Raw genomic sequence first — 17,382 nt, forward strand, 5'->3', positions numbered from 1 at the left:
TTTCAGACGTAATTGCAAGTACTCGCGTTTTGCGAGGCATCTTTGACGGCCGTAATTTGGAGCTGTTCTTCATTGGATTCAATGAAAAACGGCTCAAATTACGTCCAAAGAAGTGTCCTGCACTTCTTTGACGAGGCAGTAATTTTACGCGTCGTCTTTTGACAGCGACGGGTAAAATGACAGGTCGTCTGCACAGTACGTCGGCAAACCCATTCAAATGAATGGGCAGATGTTTGCCGACGTATTGGAGCCGTATTTTCAGGCGTAAATCGAGGCATAATACGCCTCGTTTACGCCTGAAAATAGGTTGTGTGAACCCAGCCAAACGGACTAAAGCACACAAAATTGGCGAAATGAGCGTTCAAAAGAGGCCATCCAACCAGAGAGGCAAGGCAGCACCACCCCAGAATCCGGACCAGACTGACCAAGTTTGAACAAAGATCTCAGATTTACCCCGATCAGCAGACATCAACTCCTCCATTCTCATAATCCCATTAATTTCCGTTACCCATTCCTGTAAAGAAGGCACGGTACTAGACTTCCAATGACGTGGGATTACAGTTCTAGCTGCAGTCACAAAATGCTTAAAGACACCATTTTTGAGGTGTGGGAGTGATCCAGGAACCATGGAAAGCAATCCAATAGAAGGAGATGTAGGAACGTCAGTGTCAAAAAGCTTATTCCCAAGATCAAAAAAATGTTTCCCAAAAGGGACGGAGCTTGGGGCAATCCCACCAAATTTGCAACATGGTTCCAGGAGCCTCCCCATACCTCCAACAATCCGCAGACACATTAGGAAATATCCTATGTAAAAAGGAAGGACAACGGTACCTTCTGGTAAGTATTTTATAGTTTTTCTCCTGAGCAAAACAAGCACGGAGCGTTTTTTCATACTGATGACCTGTCCACAGGATAAGTCATTAGTATATGACCGGTGGGGTACCAACACACGGACCCCGCACCGGTCACCTATTCCGGCTGCCTCCGAGCACCGGATGTTATGCGCTGTATACAGTGTTCGGTGTTGGAAGCAGATGGCTCCGTACACTGCATAGTGGTCGTGCTGCAGTCCTCCAGACGGCCGCTATACTGTGACTTAAGCCTTCTGCTTCCGGGAGGCACATCCGGCACCTAGAGTCAGCCGGAACAGCGGATTGGTGCGGGGTCTGGGTGTCGGACCCCCACTGATCATATACTGATGACCTATCCTGTGGATGAAAAAACCGCCCCGTACCCGGACAAACCCTTTGGGGTTAATTGATACAGGTAGAGATTCGATGTACAATATTTACATCGGAGGGAGGTACAGACACCTTGGCTGAACACAACTTCTCACATTGTAGTGTCGCGTTTCACAATAATAAACAATGGAGTAAAACAGAGCGAGGACACGCGGAGAGACGAGACAAAGCAGCTGGTCCCTCCCGCTGCACAGACAGCGCTATTTCAGTACGGGAATACAGTACGTAGTATATGCACCGGGGTACAATAGGGACGTCATGATATTTAAAGCGGATTTTCACCTTTGAATATTACTTTATGGCATAAATATAATGTATTTGTCTCCTCAATTCCGTGACCACATAAAAGCCTGAAGCTGCAGGCCGACGACCTGCAAACACATTGTAATAATCTTCATCATTTATAGGATATCATTCCAGACCTCAGCTGCTGCAGAACATCATTTTGAACAGGAATCATGATTGAGTAATATGAAAGACCCTCAAAAAGAGGTTTTGCAGCACAGTATAATATAATACAAACCTAGCTGCTGCAGAGCCTCTTTTCCAAGGGAGAAGAGGAGTTTTACGTCACTCGGTGATTTACTGACAGGAAGTTTGTCCAACTCCACAAGAGCTCATATAGTGCCAGCCACAGTGCCAACCCAAATAGCACATGCCCCCCAGGAACAGTGTCAAGCAGAATATCAGCGGAAGAATGCCACACATTTATTAAGAGGAGGTGTTCGCCTCTTAATAAATGCGTCGCATCCGACTCCGTCGAATTTGTTATTAAGACTGGCATATGAAACGCCAGTCTTAATAAATCTGCCGCCGTGTGTTTACTACCTCAGATTACTGCATAGTGTATTAGAGACTACCCAGAATGCCATTCTCTAGAGCCAGCTCTGTACAGACATTGAGCCAGCAAGGGATGTAGTCCGATTTGAGCTCTGAAGCTTGCAGAATTGTGAATGCAGCTCTGCAGTACAACACAAGATAAGTGAAGTAACGTATTCGCTTCAAAGAACATATTCAGCAGTTTGTAGGAAAACATGGTGACCACCAATATGGCGGTTATTACAGCGTTCGCAGAGCTTGTCATCCAACTTTCTCAGACACCTGACTGCCCGATCCGCTTAGGTATCCAGTGATACATCTTGGTCTCCCATATAATTGCATCACTAGGCAAATTTGCTGTTCAGGACCCTGGTAAAGTTGGGTGACGGCCCCTGAAGCTATATTGTGTGACACCCAGCTTTCCCTGGAGCAGCTGTAACTAGGATACCGAATTTTTATCTGAATAGAGGAAAAGTATATTATTTTACTGGTGTTTTGTTATTTATTTTTAACACTTTCCATATTAATAATCAAAATCCAGATACAAAAATAAATCAGTAACCATTGCCCTCCAGTACTGTGCCAGCATTTTTTTTTTCCTGCCCGCCCGCTTGTATATTTTTGTAAAATATAATCGCCACACACTATAAATAGCGAACGTTGTGATTGGCTGTTGAAAGGCCGTCATACGCAGCTGAGCGCACTCTTATTCGTTCCTCTACCTGTCAACATTACATATAACCCCGCCTACTCTCCCAGCCCAGCATCACAAGCAGTGGGGCGGGCCATTTCTAGCAATCCTTGACTCCTATTGGCTGCGATAAATTCCTCCACAGAGCCCTTTTCACTGCCAGCTGCTCTTTGTGCCACGCCCATTTTCATTGTTACGTCACTGAGTTTACCTGGAGTGTCAGAAAGAAGCGCCTCAGATTGGCCAAGGCGTGTCCGCGTTTAGAATCAGCCATTGGCTTTCAGAAATGTCAGTCAGCACAAGGTGGGCGTGGCCAGAAGTGGGACGAGCCGTAGAAGAAGGCGCTGGGGCATTAATTGTTTTGCTGCTGAGCTGTCAAGTTGAACAGTGTTCGTTTTCGTGCGCCCGCCCTGCGCGATTTTTTTTTCTATGATTACTTGTATTTAGTATTATTGCTCTGCCATATTTCTGGCTGGTAATTATTACCCATGATGCCCGGGACTGTGGGCATGTAGCTTTCAGCTAGTGTTGTCAACCCCACCCCCTTCTCCTTTTAATCCAAGATGGCGGTCCAGGAATCAGCTGCTCAGCTCTCAATGGCTCTGAAGGTTCAGGAGTATCCAACTTTAAAGGTGTGTCATGTTGTCTCTCCTGTACAGGGTGCATGGATGTCTGCTGCGTCTCCTAGGTGCCCCCATCTCAGGGCTGGGCATAACAAGGGGGCATGCATTGGTGATTTCACTGCTTACCTTGGCGCTTCGTGCGCCATTTTTTTTAACGCCTTGCAATGATTATAATAGGATAAGACTATACGCTACAAATACGGTCTGGTGCGCGGAGGTCTGACCTGTCATTTATGAGCATTGGTATAAAGAAATGGCGTATTGCTCTGATTAACATTTTAGCCACGCCTCTTTTATGGAGGGGCGCTGACGGGAGGTGGTGACGGCCCCTGCGCCGCTTTATGGGGCATGACGGTTGATGCGGTCCTTGAATTGCAGGTCATTGTCCGATAATTGGCGCTTGTGATGATGACCCATGTGTCTATGGCCATAAAAGGATTGCGTCCTATTGGTTAAACATCTTTGGCGCGTCTTTTAGTTATGTTCTGGCTATATGTCAGACCGTCAGATGATCCAGGCCCCGAAACGCGTCACATGTTTTCACCGGATGGCGGTTTTCGCTGTTTTCTAACGTTGTTGGTTTTGGAGTCTCTGATACCCCATCACGTAAGAGGGGTTCACTGATTTTATGTATAGTGAAAAGTTACAATGTTCTTTGCGTCTTAAACTTTGGCCATTTTAAAAGCCTCTGCTTGTTGTCAGTGAATGAAAAAATTTTTTTTTCCCCTTGAGACCTAATACTTCTCACAGCTGGGGCTTTGCTACAATTGTATCCAGCCTAGACAATCCTCTGAGCTCCAGACTGATACTGTACTGGTACATTGTAGCAAATTATCAGGGCGAGGGATTAGTGCTGCTCGTGTGTTTGTCTCGCAGAATATTGTCAAGAACGGACACAATTGTAGCAAACCCTCAGCTGTGAGAAGTATTTTAAGTTCATTCACTGATGACGTTTAGAGATCTTGAGAATGGTGAAGAATGGAAATGTTGTAGCAGAACGGTTTGCTATATATCATATATGAGGGGGTCGTCTCAGGATAGATGTGGTGGGGGAGGGGGACCGATTGCTTTTGTAGTGCCACGGCTGCTTCATTCAAGTGATTGTACAGTGGTCACCGTGGTTGGACCACCTCCAATCAAAAATGGGTGACTTAGCGATATGCTGCCAATTCCTATCCTGGGACAACCCCCTTTAAAATACATGTGGATAGAGGAGGGTCCCCCGTTTTTTAATGTGGTGAAGATGTTTATGATGCCCATGGTGGTCTGTAGGTTAAGAAGACCTCTCTCACTACTGGGAAGTTTGGCGGATCCTGGAGGTTTGGGAGATCCTTGCTGTTCCTGGAGGTTTGGGAGATCCATTACTTCTCTAGGGGTTTGGAAGGTCCTCTGGTGGTGTGGGAGATCCTCGGTAGTCTTGGGAGATCCCTGGTAGTCCTGAGGTTTTGGGAGAACCCTGGTGATCATGGAGCGTTTGCAGATCCCTAGGGGTCTAGGAGATCTCTGTAGAAGTCTGATAGGTCCTGAGAGGTTTTGGAGTTCCCCGTCTGTCCTGGAATTTTGGCAGATCCTTGGAGATCTGGGAGGTCCCCTGATTGTCTTGGAGGTTTGTCCGATATCTGGAGGTCTGAGAGGACACTTGAGGCTTTAGGTGTTCCTTGGCTCATATGTTTAGGAGATCTCTGTTGGGGATGAGAGTTCTCATATTGTCATGGAGGTTTTGGCAAATTCCTGGAGCGTTGGCGGATTCCTAGGCATCTAGGAGATCTCCAGAAACAAGAGATTTGGGGGGTTCCAAGGTTGTCTTGGGATTTTGCCAGATCCTTGTCGATTTGGGAGGTCCCCCGAGGTTTGAGAGTTCCCGGATTGCCTTGGAGGTTTGTCAGAAGGTCTGAGACGTCACCGGAGGTTTTAGGTGTTCCTTGGCACATACGTTTTGGGAGATTCCAGGAAGGTCCCCAGAGGGTGAGTGTTCTCATATTGTTGTGGAGGTTTGGCAGATCTCCAGTTGTGACTCCATGCCTGCAAGTACCTACAAAGCCCTGAAGTTCAATGAAGTCTTGTTAGTGGTTTGGCTTCTCGAGGTTGGTCCTCGCCGTGCTACCTTTGCATGATGAGGACCAACTGGATACTCTGGCCTAAACCTGCGACAACCGCAGTAGTCCCAGGGACACGGTGTGGTAAACTTCATGGACTTGTCTTAATGGGTCAACTTTGGAGAATTTAGGAATTGCAAGCAATTAAATCTCAGGAAAATGAGTCCCCGGCAGCTGCTCACCAGTTCTCCCAGTAAGTGGCAGCTGTTTACTGCGCCTATGATCTCGAAATGCAGAGTATCTGTCAGAACATTGCACCAACCCCTCTCCTGTCACTGTCGTCAGTACACCGATGCTGCGATCCCCTATTAATTACCCCGTGCCTCCTAAAGGGAGCGCTTCTGGTCATAGAAGTGTTCTAGGTAATCGCTCATAAGGCAATTGCCTAAAATACAAGCAATGATTCGCCAATCTGACAGTGTAATGCGCAGAGAGCTGGACGGATGTGTCGGTGCAGTGTTATTATAGTGATTGGTGGTGTGCCAGCAGCGGGTATCTGTGTGCTGGATGCTGTAGAGGTTTATGGAGGATCGGGTTATTCTCAGCCCTCGTGGTGACGTCACGTCCTCCCTGCAGAACTGAGGTTTGACTCATCCCCTGGAATGTGCAGCTGCTGGAAAACATCTGAGCTCATAGAAAAGTTTTATAAAGTTTATATCCGCCTTGTGATCCGAAGTGTAACTCTAGCGGGTGTAGAACCACAAGTCCCAGCATGGTCCACAACAGCTGGTGAAATGTCACATGCCCTGTCTCTACCTTGTTTCATGGGGGTCGCAGCGGGGGCCTGCCTCGCTGCCCAGGGGTCGCAGCGGGGGCCTGCCTCGCTGCCCAGGGGTCGCAGCGGGGGCCTGCCTCGCTGCCCAGGGGTCGCAGCGGTTGCCCACTCTCTCCTTTCCGTAGCATGCAGTTACAGTAGGACTCCCTTCACCCCTTTTCCCACTTATCACCGCAAGGCTTCACCCACCTCTTCCAATGCGCTCACTATTAGGCTATGTTCACACGGGGTCTTTTGCCGAGTTTTTTGACGCGGAAACCGCGCCGCAAAACTCGGCAGAAACAGCCCGAGAACGCCTCCCATTGATTTCAATGGGAGGCGTCGGCGTCTTTTTCCCGCGAGCAGTAAAACTGCCTCGCGGGAAAAAGAAGCGACATGCCCTATCTTCGGGCGCTTCCGCCTCCGACCTCCCATTGACTTCAATGGGAGGCAGGAGAAAGCGTGTTTTATGCCTGCGGCGCTCAATGGCCGCGGGCGAAAAACGGCGCGATAATTGCTGTTCACACGGAGTATTTTGGGGGAGGAATATCTGCCTCAAAATTCCGTTTGGAACTTTGAGGCAGATATTCCTCCCCCAAAATACTCCGTGTGAACATAGCCTAACTTGCACTCCCTCGGTGCGCCCCCTGTTGGTGGGAAGCTACATATGAGTAGCCTATCTCTGTCTGCTGTATATAGCTTCCTGAATCAACAAAGACCAATGCAGAAGGAGCACGCAGCAATGTAGTTCTGACAGAGGCGGTGTACTTACTCTTCCCTGCTGGACCGGTCTGTGATGGTCGGTGACCAAATCCAGCTCCTGCTGTGGCGAACCTGACCCGTCCATTCTTTACATGGATGGTATTTTGTTTGAATAGCCGCCATGTAATACTACGTTTCACCTGCAGCGATCAATGTGTGTCCAGACGCAACTTGCCGATCGATCGCTGGGGATTCAAGAAGCCGGACTGCAGCGATCAGCTGGTGGCCAGACTGGCTTCTAGTTAATCCTTTGAAAATGGGGTGTCTGTCTGATCCAACCTCTTTAATTGATATTACTATTATAGCAGGTTATGATTATTGTTTTTACTATTCCTTCCTATTATAATTATTCATTTCTGAGTCCTTCAAGTTGTCTTCTCACGTTGGACAAAACTAGAGAATCGTCACTAGTGATCTGATGTTCCTCTCTGCCCTGTGTGCGTTCAGGAGCTGACTGCGCTGACCTTGTCGCGGGCAGCGGTCTCCGCAGAAGCGGTCACAGACCCCCTCACCGCTCTGTCTCTTGTCTGAGATGGATGCAGGAACAGGAAGCGCACGTGTTACTTCCTGCCAGCAGATGGCGCATTGCAACGGATCAGTATGTGACTTTGTGAAAGGGGTATTGCTTGGACCATGTGACCGGGTTAAAAAAATAAAATAAAATATATATATATATATATGTCTCCCTAGATCCCTAGTTTTTTTTGCAACAGCTCTCCACTAAAACTAATAGTGCGGGGGGCCCTATTAAGGCATGTATACAGGGGTTGTTGTGAGTAGTCAACCCTTTTTACTATGCAATCTTGCTTTTTGTTTTTTCTTTTTTTTTTCCTACCTTTTTTCTCCCGATAGTCTCTGTGTCCGTTTTAGTTTGAGGCTACATGGACTCCTTCTTCTTCTCTTTTAAGCCAGGCGCGCACACACACTTATTGGGGTCACCAGAAACCCTTGGGCTTCTGCTCTAGGTGTTGGGGATATAGTGGACATGTTGGGGTTTTTCGTGTACAGTCATATTGTATGTCCTAGAAATAATTGTCTTCAGAGTAGGCTAGTAGACACGATCCCTCATCCATCGATGAGGATAGATGGGGGTGGACAAAGTACTGTAGACTTTCTAAATCACTCGGTAAGCCGTCCATTAGAATTAAAGGCGTTCTTCGCTTAGGGCAATTCCTTTTTCCTTTAAGGTCCTTTGAAAATAAGCTGATCACAAGGTGTCCCCCTGCTGAGACCTCCAGCGATCAGTCGTAATCTGTTTGGATAAACTTGCCAGTGAGTGTTTAGTTTCCCTGCAGCGCCACCACAGGGGAAATTAAGAATTACACAGTGCTTCTTTAAATGACTGGGCTGTCTGTATAATGCCGGACAGGACAGGTCCTCGAGTAGAAACTCTTTGTAACTGCTCTCCACTCTGGCCAAGAGATGAGGATCCTGAACAGAGGACCCCCCCCCCCCCTCTATTAACTCAGAATTCCCTAATAGGTCATATAAAAATGGGTTTTCTAAACTGGACAACCCCTCTAATTTAAAACCAAAAACCAACCCAAAAACTCTTTGCACTTTATCTACCTGGTTGTTGAGATTTGACCAGCGCTGGAGATATGGACCTTGGAAGCTAGTCTGATCCCTCCGGACGCCATATTGATTTTTCCTTAGTAGCCAGTCGGTAAGAACTTCCGAAAACATCAATAGAGAACAACCCAAACTTGGGGTCTGTTCACACCGCGTTTGAATACTTCCGGTGTATGCCTCCGACCCAGTTTGTACCCAAATAAATTTAGTGCCCTCTGTAGATAGTGCCACACAGGCCCCCCCCTCCCAGGTAGTGCCACACAGCTCCTGACGTCACTGTCTATATATGGACAGTGTCGTCAGGGGCAACCCCAGATCCATAGTCCCGGGCGGAGCACTATTAGCACTCTGCCTGGGAGTGGCGTAGCTAAAGGCTCATGGACCCTGGTGCAAGAACTCAGCTTAGGCCCCCCCCCCCCTACCCAACACCACCAGACCCCTGTGCATGCCTTTGCCCAGCTGCCTTGCCCGACAGACCCCATGAGTGCCCCCCCATAGCTGCCCCATACAGTATAATGCACCCCTTAGCTGCCCGATACAGTATAATGCCCCCTCCCATACCTAGTATAATGCCCCCATATGTACCTAATAGAAAAATAACAACATAATCACTTACCTACCGACATGTGGAGGGTCCTTCTCCTCCTCTGCACTGTCCTGTGAGTGACTCGTCGCAGACAGGCGATAGTGACGTGACTACATCGCGCCTGCCTGTGCCGATCTGCTCACGGCCATATATGGACAGCTATGTCAGGGGCTTTCCCAGAGACGGAGTCTCGGAGCAGAGTCGCTAGTGCTCTGCCTGGGACTCCTCTCCTGCTTAAATCACTGTCCATATGGACAGTGATGCCTTAACAACGGCAGCGTCCGCACCCGGCGGTCGAGTGGGCTTCGGCACTTGCCCGGGTTTGCCGGGTGCTGACGCCAGCCCTGGTCATAGTAATGAAAGTGAATGTGGCCACGACATGACGGTTGCAAGAAATCCATCAAGTTTGATTCCTTGCGACCGCAATGTGCTGGTTGCGGGAGCCTGCGGGTCGCAATGTGGCCACTTATTAAACAGGGTGTGTCTTTTCGTAGTCTGATACTGTCAGCACTGATTGGACAGTGTCAGACTTGGTAGGAACATGACCTATTCAATAGGGGAGTGGTAAATCCCATTTATTCATACATTTCCAGGAGGAATAACAGAGAAACAGCACATTCTGCAGAGATTTTCATTGCTCATATTGGTCCCTGTCCCCTTTGAAGATCACAATTTAAATTCCAAATTAACCAGTCAGGATGTTTTTGGAGTGTGGGAAGAAGCCTACGCAAACACGGAGAGAAAATACAATCTTTATGCAGATGTTGTCCTTGGCCGGATTCAAACCCAGGACCCCAGTGTTAACCAGTGTGAATTGTTTCATAGGGAATACAAGAAACTACTAAATTAAATATGTCCGGAGAGGGGACAGGTCCAATCGAGGCCTCCTGCACACAGGATTTTTTTTTTATACTGTATGAAAAAAATGCCAGCGTTCTTTTAAATGTGACTTTTTGAAATCAAAAACTTTATTGCCAACTACCTGGTCCTCTACTCTAACCACTGGATGTCTATGAATTAAGAAACTTAGCAGTCGCTTGCATAATTTCCGTGAAACCCTAGCTTCCCTGGTCGCCACAAGAAGCGAGGGCACCACGGTGTTAAAATCCACAAGCAAAACTCTCGCATAGTAACGACCCCAAATCAACATGTTTTTTATAACGGTATACACAGCCGATGGTACCACATCCACTGTGGAGCTTCTCGATGTGCCAATTGTAGGCCGTCGTCTTTACCAGCTGATACCTTGTTAATAAGCGACAGGAGCAGATTGTCTGAGCATTTCATCACTACAAGTTTCCGGGCGACGGGGTTCATTGTTACCACAGATGCCTTTTTTTTCTTTGGTTTTCCCATCCGGGGCAATCATGGCATATCCGCAGGATATGCCATAAATGTCAGATGCGGGGTTCCACCTCTGGGTCCCGCATCTATCTCTAGAACGGGGCCCCCTAAATGACATTCTACCTCTCTTGGTTCCTGCTGACCCCCGGCCACTTCCTAATTACATGGTCGGAAATTACAAAAACGCTGAGCTACTCGGTTTACGTAACTCCCATAGAAGTGAACAGCATTTACAGAAACCGCGTAGCTCAGAGAGTTACAGTTTTCCTGGTTACGTGGTCGGAAATTACGATGTGGCCCGGGAGGCAGCGGGAGCCGAGAAAGTTAGAACGTCGTTTAGGTGGCCTCGTTCTATAGATAGGTGGGAGCCGCTTCTGACATTTAGGGCATATCCTGTGGATACGCCATAAATGTCCCAGATGGGGAAACCCCTTTAAGGTTATGGAACCACTGACTAACTCGGATTGATTAAAAATTATTGTAAAAACTGGTGCTAGATCTTGTGCACACAAATAGACATTTGGTTGAAATATTATCCACCCCAAGAGCACTCTCCCCTGCTACCGTAATAGTAACAAAAATAAATTCATGCGGTAGATGGTAAGGACGACGTTTGATGGTCACCGCATACGTCAGACACTATGGCCACGTTACACGCCTCCATCTTTCCACGCGGTCACTTCCAAACAGGTTAAAACCATCAATCTGTATCGCACAGCCTGGAATTTCCTCGTGCAACCACGTCGCGGTAAAGTAAATCTCTCTGAATGGCGATGCGCGCCTGCAGGTCGTCCAGTTTATTAGGCAAAAACTGTACATTTTCCAGAAAAATACTAGAATCGGTGGCCAATATAATCTGCATCTCAGTCTTATATTGCCTCTTCTTTTCCTCTTTCTGCTTCGTCCCCAGGCTGCTTCCCCCGCCATCTTTCTTTGCATGCCCATCCACTGTCTCTCCAGCTGTACTCAAACTTTCCACCAGCCACCAAGACCCTTTAGTCTCCTCCTTATGGCATGCGTATTCCCAGACTTGATGGAAGAAGTCCTGTTGCAGCCCCTCCTTTTGTTTTAGGCACCTGCCCCAATACGGTCACCATCCCATTCCTGCCCGGTCCAAGGCCCCTGTGCGAGCCACACTCCAGTTTCCTGGGCCCCCAGAGTCCTCCCCGGGCCTCCACCTAATCCAATGTCTGACCATGGATCTCCAAGATCTGCAAGTGGGTGTAAGCTCACAGCTCCCTCAAGCATCCTCCTCCGTAACAATCCTATAGAGAACCCTAACCCAAAAAACGCCATACTAGAGCATTCTTCGTGTTCATAAAAATGCCACTGACCCCAAAAACCAAAACGCTATGTTCTAAACTAAGATTTGGCTGTAGCGTTTTACCCCCCAAAAAAAAACAGCTGCGCAATATGTCTCTGAAAACGCCTCATGGTGCTGGGTGTGAAACCGGCCGAAAGGGGATTTAGTATGAACTGTGTGGGCGTTAACCTTTTAAAGAGGACCTAGATCATATAAGTTGAACCGGTGAAACATGTCCACCAGGGATGTGACAGACTACAGGCCTAGGTTCAATCAAGCAGGTCTCCGCACGATGATGGGAGAAGTGGGGGGGTTTCTCTCGCTATCACTGACTGCTAGGGAATGCTGAGGGAGGGAGGAGGATCTCCTAGGTGATTAACAGGTTAGCCCCATGAGAGTTTGGCCTCGTTCACATCACGTTCTGGCCTACCATCAGAGGTATACGTCGGGTAGACTCCCGACGTATACCTCCGACGATGGGCCAAAACATATCCCACTGTATAGGATAAAGTGGGATACGTCACCTGGGGACTATCCCTGGGAAAACTCCTGAAGTCATTGTCCATATATGTACAGTGGCACCAGGAGCTTAGCCTGAGTACCTGGGTCGGGTAATCTAGTAGCGCTCTGCTTCGGCACAGTGACGTCTTTACAAAGCCAGATTCCGCTCCTGAATGGAAACTGTGACATCACTGTCCATATATGCGCTACCTGATGCTCTGCCCGGGGACTCCGACCCTGAGGAAGTTCCTCGATGTATACCTGTGACAGACATCATACATTGACATCCAACGTCCATAGTCTCCCATGTTAAAAATGTATAGCGCTTGGTATACTACTTGGATGATTGAGCCCTATGAACACGTTTATCGTGTACGTTGGGAGCTTTTCCGACATACATGATAAACTTAGGGCAATAACGTGATGTGAATGGGGCCTTAATATGGTGGGCAGTGAAGGCTGTCAGACTACTACTTCCTGTCCCAGTAACGAAGGGTAGGAGAAGGCTGGAGCACAAACCGCTAATCTTACAAGAGAGAGCGCCTGCACACGGTTAGTAGTATTAAAGGGGTTTTCTGCTTTAGACCATTTCTACTTGTTCGGGCATGTGATGTAAACTAGGCCTATGTTTAGTGCATGTGTTGGTTAAAGGGGTTTTCTCACCTTGGACATTTATGACACATCCACATCCAATAGATGCAGGTCCCACCTCTGGGACCCGCACCTATCTCTGGAACGGGACACCATAAACCCTGTTCTACCTTGCTCGACTCCCTCTGCGTCCCGGCCACTTCCTGGTTAGGTGGTCAGGGGTTATGGAAACAGGCGAGCGGTCGCTGTTTCCGTAACTCCTTTAAAGGCTATGTACACTTTTTTTTTTTTTTTTTTTTTTTTTTTTTTGTGTTTTTTTTTAATGCGTCAGTCAGTGTGTTTTGATATAACTTTATAAATCATTTTTATTAAAAATTGTTTACTTCTTGAGATACAGCTGCTTTGTATTCTCTAAACAGAGCAGCTGCACCTAGCGCTAAATCCTGTTCTCGTCAGGTCCACGGGACTGATGGGTTTAGTGTCAGCGGGTCCTGCGTTTCTTTTACTCGCAGGATTGAGCTGCTATCCATTACATCAAAGTTCATAACTTAGATGTGATCGATTACATGTGGCTCCTGCATGTCAAGCCGCTGTCACTGCACCCGTCAGGTCCACAGACTGACGGATTCAGGTATCGGAGAACGATACAGCTGCTCTGTATAGAGAATACAAAGCATCTGTATATACAGTGAAAATAATTTTGAATTAAAAAAAATTCTAATGTTATGCCAAACACACTGACCTGATTTAATAAAAGAAAAAAAATTGCCATGCAAAGGTGTACAAAGCCTTTAACCTTGGCCCGATGGAGGCCAAAGGAGTGTCCTTTTGGTCTGTTAACAATATGCTGGTCACAAAGTGTCATCGTCCGTCCCCCCCCCCCCCCCCCGCGGGGGCGACCCCCAGCGATCAGCTGTTGGGGAACCTGGCTGTTAGTGTTCTATTTCCCTGCAGTGCCACCACAGGAGAAATTAAGCATTACACAGTGTCTATTCATGGTGTGTTGTCTGTGTAATACAGGACAGGTCCTCCAGAGAGACACTTTTTGTAACCGCTGTCAACTCTGAACAAGAGATGAGGATCCTAAACAGCAGACCCCCTCTATTAACTCAAAATTCCCTAATTGGGTGTATGAAAATGGGTTTTCTAAACTAGACTACCCTTTTAATAGCAAAAAGCAACATTGGTTTTATACGTCGCATAAATCAATGTTTATAGAGAGAAATGAGAACTTCTGTACGCCACATTGATTATGCTGGACCTTAAAATTCTCCAGTATCTCTCATGTCCCTTCTTTCCTATTACCTGAAATCTATCCTCCTAGATTAAGTAATGCCGGACTTTTATTTTCTTTCAGGTACCTTATGAGACTCTGAACAAGCGCTTCCGGGCAGCACAGAAGAACATTGATCGAGAGACGAGCCACGTCACCATGGTGGTGGCCGAGCTGGAGAAGACCTTGAGCAGTTGTCCTGCTGTAGACTCTGTGGTCAGCCTGCTGGACGGGGTGGTGGAGAAACTAAGTGTTCTCAAGAGAAAGGTAAACCTGCATCCTATCCCACACCAAGTATCTTTTTACATATATTGACATCTAGGGTATTTTTTGTTGGCAGACCCCTAGCTGAAAGGCTGCTATGAGGGGAAACAAGAATCCGACAGACCTGATTTGAATTTTTGTGATCCTGTTCATAAGCGGCACCAGAGAGATCCTGAAGCCACTTATCCACCTAACGTGCACGTGTGTCACATACAGCACATGTGCGACGTTTTCTGCCACGTGTGAACCAATCCTGAAGATCTTGCTTGTATTGTCTTCTTCCTCATTCTCTTTTAAAGGGGTCCTCTAGATGTACTGAATGGACATAACACATAACCGTTTTGTACTTATTACCTCACTGTCTCTTACTTTTCTATTGCATTGCTCGAGGGATGTTTTCTCTTATAGTATCTACTCTCGTGTTCACAAACAATATGCAGATGAAATATTAAATTGGCGTTACTTGAAGTAATTTCTTACACTGCATCTATGATGAGACGTGCGTTGTCAGTGATTATCCGCGCGTCAAGGTAATATCCAACGCTTTGACAATAAGGACGAGTATATGTAGAAGGTGTACACACAGTAGCAATGTTATTTTATTTTTTTTTGTTTTTTTTTTAGATCTCCAGTTTCCCTGATCAGTGTCATTGTTGGGTCATCCATAACTGTGCCATCTAGAATAAGGCCAGCCAGCCATAGTGTCCTTTTTGTGTGGGCCAGCTACAGCATCAGGCACTTTACTGCATAATGGTGCGATCTGTCCATGGTACCCCCCTAACAGCACCAGTCAGTTTATAGTGACCCATAACAGTGCCAGCCAGTCACCCATCTAATGGCTTTACTACCCCAAGTCTGAAGACTCTTGGGGAAGTTTATCTTTACCAGGATTATAGCTGGTGGGTCACTTAGTTTTGAGCTGGGGGAAGCCACTACTGTAGCCATGCCAGTAGTTCCACCGCTAGTGGTAATATATACACCATTCAGCTGGAATGTTATTACCACTGACAGGTGACGTGAGTAACGGAACATTGATTAACGGGTGGGATATATTAGGCAGTAAGTGATCAGTCAGTTCCAGATGTTGATGTGTTGGAATCAGGAAAAATGGGCAAGTGTAAGAATCTGAGCGACTGACGGGCGAAATTGTAATGTCCAGACAACTGGGTCAGAGCATCTTCAAAACGCCAGATCTTGTGTGATGATCCCGGTACGCAGAGGTTAGTACCTACTAAAAGTGGTACAAGGAAGGACAACTGGTAAAACGGCAACGTGTGTGTGTGTGTACTCGCTAGTATGTGCACAGCACACAGCCCTTCTGCCAATCGGAGAGTTAGGCGCTGTACTAGTCTCCGTGCCAGTTCTAGGTTTTGTCCCCCCAATTTTTGAAGGTTCTATCCTGAGATTGATATCTTTTATTTTCTTAACCTCTAATATTGTCCTGGCTTGTTGGACTGACTACTCTTCTACACCACATTCTACAATACGGCAGATCCTCCTAAACAACGGTACTGAATCCTTGGCTCGTCTACCTATTCTCCGGAGTTATCCACTACGGTACTGCATTCCCGTCTCTGCTCAACCTCCATTGGACCAGGTGTACTTCCCCAATTGACTGTAAAAAGTACCTATACTTTCACCCCCCCCCCCTTAAAACCAATAGTACAAGCAAAGAAACTTTGTAATATATCTTATTACAGAAAATAGCCTCTTTCTTCACTTATCAGTTACTCCTCCTTCACCCATAGAGTGGAGACCATTCTAAGCACCTCTAAGCGATCAGGTTATATGCTGCTTATAGAAATCTACAGGGAGGAGAGAGGTACTGAAGGGAGACTAAGGAGAGAGACACACACACAGATGTTGCTGCAGCTTCTATTAAGTGTTCTATCTCACCCTACAGCTGGATTCACGGCTACACTGCTCTTTACTACTGTATAATGTCCCCATGCTGAAACTGCTACTCTGTGTGATCGAGATAGGGGAGCAGGACTCCTCTCTCTAGCTGCTATGATGTCACCCATACACAGCACAATCTCCTTACCCTCTGGAGCTGACTTCAGGGAACACTGACAATTAGAGTCTACAAAAAGGGGAAAACTGCTTTAAAATGCAGGATACGAGTCATATGATGGTCAGAAATACACACTCATGACAGCTTATTCTGATAAATCACCTGAAGGTTATAGGTACGCTTTAATAGAAAAGTACCACGTCGTCTTCTTGCCCAGAAACAGGTTACCAAATAAAAAAAATAAAAAAAGGTTCGGCTCTCCAATTTGCGGTTGCGATCAAATGTTGTTCGACCTAAATTCATAGGAGTGTTTCGGACATACGCCCATCTATTTAGGCTTAGCGCACATAGTAGTGCTGAACATGTTACCAGGCATATCTATTTTCGGAATCCGTTGGGTCAGAGCAGTCAGACATCCCCAATCAGACTTGTTTGGCTTATCTACTAGCCATATAAGTACTTAGTGTGGAAAAAATATTTTAAAAGGGGGGGTTGTCCCATGTGGACTGTACCCTAATAGGACATACTTGATCCCGCCCCACCAACACCACTATTACCCAGACCAGCAAGCTGCTGCAAAGAGTGGCTTCAATCTGGAGGACTCGCTCCGACCATGTTTTACAATCCCCTTGCAATGCCTACCCGATCTGCTGATCCTGGGGGTGCCTTGTTTGCCCAGTTGAGACAACCCCTTAAAGAAACTTCTTTCTAATCATTAGGACAATTCACAGAGCTGCATTTTCTGTGCGCCTTTGCCCTTTAAATACATTATACATGTAATTTTATAGGATTTATGTTTTGTCTTTTATTCACGAGGTCCTCGCTCTCCCGTTCTGACATTACTAGGCAGCGCTACTACTTTACACCATCTGAAGCGGCCAAACTTCCAGTTAATAACGTGTGACCGCCATCCGGGCGCAGTGAATGAAAGAGACACCAAATCCATCA

General features: G+C 46.9%; 1 protein-coding gene across 3 annotated transcripts in view; it reads left to right on the forward strand.

Moving 5' to 3' along the window:
• The first annotated feature begins 2,207 nt into the window (after positions 1–2,207).
• MAEA (macrophage erythroblast attacher, E3 ubiquitin ligase) overlaps positions 2,208–17,382 on the forward strand; it is a 64,663-nt gene continuing 49,488 nt past the window's right edge. Inside the window, exons 1-2 of one of the 3 annotated variants that reach the window (XM_075856800.1) lie at positions 2,208–2,228; positions 14,241–14,423. In XM_075856800.1, the coding sequence (XP_075712915.1) occupies positions 14,316–14,423 (108 nt within the window). In that variant the 5' untranslated portion in view covers positions 2,208–2,228; positions 14,241–14,315. Of the gene's footprint in view, positions 2,229–3,053; positions 3,384–14,240; positions 14,424–17,382 lie in introns of those variants that run through there. The other 2 variants (XM_075856791.1, XM_075856782.1) reach the window with 2 other exon arrangements.

The sequence above is a fragment of the Rhinoderma darwinii genome, chromosome 1 (assembly GCF_050947455.1).
Source record: "Rhinoderma darwinii isolate aRhiDar2 chromosome 1, aRhiDar2.hap1, whole genome shotgun sequence".
NCBI classification, from domain to species: domain Eukaryota; kingdom Metazoa; phylum Chordata; class Amphibia; order Anura; family Rhinodermatidae; genus Rhinoderma; species Rhinoderma darwinii.